Source organism: Nanorana parkeri, unplaced genomic scaffold (genome assembly GCF_000935625.1).
Source record: "Nanorana parkeri isolate BGI_ZX_2015 unplaced genomic scaffold, ASM93562v1 scaffold2648, whole genome shotgun sequence".
In the NCBI taxonomy this organism is placed as follows: domain Eukaryota; kingdom Metazoa; phylum Chordata; class Amphibia; order Anura; family Dicroglossidae; genus Nanorana; species Nanorana parkeri.
Window position 1 is genome coordinate 92,746 of NW_017308916.1, and position 2,194 is coordinate 94,939.

At 49.0% G+C, this 2,194-nt stretch overlaps 1 protein-coding gene across 5 annotated transcripts in view; it reads left to right on the top strand.

The window, feature by feature from the left end:
• The window catches only part of ZMYND8 (zinc finger MYND-type containing 8), a 106,425-nt gene that overhangs the window by 87,268 nt on the left and 16,963 nt on the right, over positions 1 to 2,194 (top strand). For all 5 annotated transcript variants that reach the window (XM_018573966.1, XM_018573965.1, XM_018573968.1 and 2 more), the window contains 2 exons: positions 1,208 to 1,360; positions 1,460 to 1,966. In XM_018573966.1, coding sequence (XP_018429468.1) covers positions 1,208 to 1,360; positions 1,460 to 1,966 — 660 coding nt within the window. The remainder of the gene's footprint in view (positions 1 to 1,207; positions 1,361 to 1,459; positions 1,967 to 2,194) is intronic.

Genomic DNA, 2,194 nt, shown 5'->3' on the forward strand with positions numbered 1-2,194 from the left:
ATTTGCCTTTTTGCAAAATTTGCAGGTTCAGTTTAATGTTTGCATGTATATCTGAAAAACTGTAAAGAAATTGGGTGGAATTAATCAAAGCTGAAGCAGACAGAATGTGGAGCAGTTGCTCATGGCAACCAATCAGCATCTCTCTTTGGTTTGTTCACTTAAGCTTTGAAAATTAAAAAACTGGTCGCTATGGGCAACTGCTCCAGATACTGTGTGCTCCAGTTTTGATTAATTTCCCTGAGATGGCCTCAGCTGTCTGTGGTCTCCCTGCAGCTGATCTTTTCTGCACTGTGTCTCTGTGTGGAGGCGGCCATCTTGCTATAAGAGCAGGGCTTCGCTTCTTCGTGTCATATCTGCCCCATTGATAACTGGTGGGGATTTGATGACTGGTGGGGTAATTATAAAGAAGCGGCAGGAAAGGTGGAGGAAGCACAGATCAATGGAATTGGGGAAGCACAGATCAATGGAATTGGGGAAGCACAGATCAATGGAATTGGGGAAGCACAGATCAATGGAATTGGGGAAGCACAGATCAATGGAATTGGGGAAGCACAGATCTATGGAATTGGGGAAGCCAATATATATGGAATTGGGGAAGCACAGATCAATGGAATTGGGGAAGCACAGATCAATGGAATTGGGCAAGCACAGATCAATGGAATTGGGGAAGCACAGATCATGGAATGGAGGAAGCAGAAGCAGGGAGCTGTTTGCACTGCAGGTCCTCAGGTACAGCTTCCTCTCCAGCAAGGAGGACAGTGAGCAGCACAGTAGTGACATCACCAAATCTCACTCCAGATCTGGTGACACCAGCAGTCCGAGGCAGCAGTGCCTTAGATCAGAGGTAGCCAAACTCCGGCCCTCCAGCTGTGGTGGAACTACAAGTTCCATGAGGCATTGCAAGATTCTCACAGCCACAGACATGGAGAGAGATGAATCATGGGATTTGTAGTTTCACCACAGCTGGAGGGCCGGAGTTTGGCTACCCCCTGCCTTAAATGATCTCACACTTCACTATACAGCTATGAGTCTACAGCACAGGAGTGCTTAGGCACAGGAAGGAATTCAAGGCAAAGGGTACTGCTTAGGCACAAGGAACATTTCTAGAGTTTACACTATGAGATATCAGGTCCACTTAAAAGAAAATTCACAAATGTGAAGTGTTTTATATATTGGAACCAGTATCAATTTTAATTTCTTTATTCAGATCGTAGTAAGGCGGAGATGGACTTGAAAGAGCTCAGCGAGTCCGTTCTTCAGCAGTCGGCGCCGACGTCCCTCATTTCCCCCAAGAGGCAAATCCGCAGCCGCTTTCAGCTGAACCTCGACAAAACCATCGAAAGCTGCAAAGCCCAATTAGGTATCTCCAAATATTCATCACCTGTAAAAGGGCCTCCAGAAAGCTGCACGTTCAGATTGTTCGATTTTGATCCGGATTATCGTCTCTTTTTAAACGCAGGTATTAACGAGATTCCGGAGGACGCCTACGCCGCGGCAGAACACAGTGATTCGGAGGAGTCGGAGAAGACGGATTCCAGCGACAGCGAGTATGTCAGCGACGAGGAGAAGCCGAAGAATGAGCGGGACGAGGAGGACAAAGAAAGTGTAAAAGCCGAAAAGGCCGTCTCCCCTTTGCCGTTGTTAAAGAAGAAGGTCAAGCCCGCCAGCGCGACGGAGGCAAAAGATGGCGGCAAAAGCACTTCTGCGGTGCCAGAGAAGGGAGAGGTGGCAGGGAAGGAGAAGCCGGCCCCTGCTGCAGAGAAAGACGCCCCTGATAAAGGCAAAACGCACTCCGCTAAGGACAAACTGAAAGGGAAAGACGATACGGACTCACCAACGGTACGCCTTGGACTGGACTCCGACTCCGAGAGTGAACTGGTCATAGACCTCGGAGAGGATCACTCGGGAAGAGAAGGTCGAAAGTCTAAAAAAGAGGCTAAGGAGCCCCCAGCAAAGCACCCCGAAAGTACGTATATTCCAATCGTCAAGTCCGACCTCCAGCCTCCTGTAATTGTTTACTCTGATTTAAAGGAGAACTATGAGGGAGGGGGTGCTTTTCACTCACCTCATAGTTCTAGCCGACCTGTGACAATGAGACTGTCACAGGTCGGCTCAGTAGATCGGGAGGTGAGGTAACACATACCGGCGTTCGCTCACCTCTCGATCCTGTGCCGGCTCTCTGCCGTGACAGGGG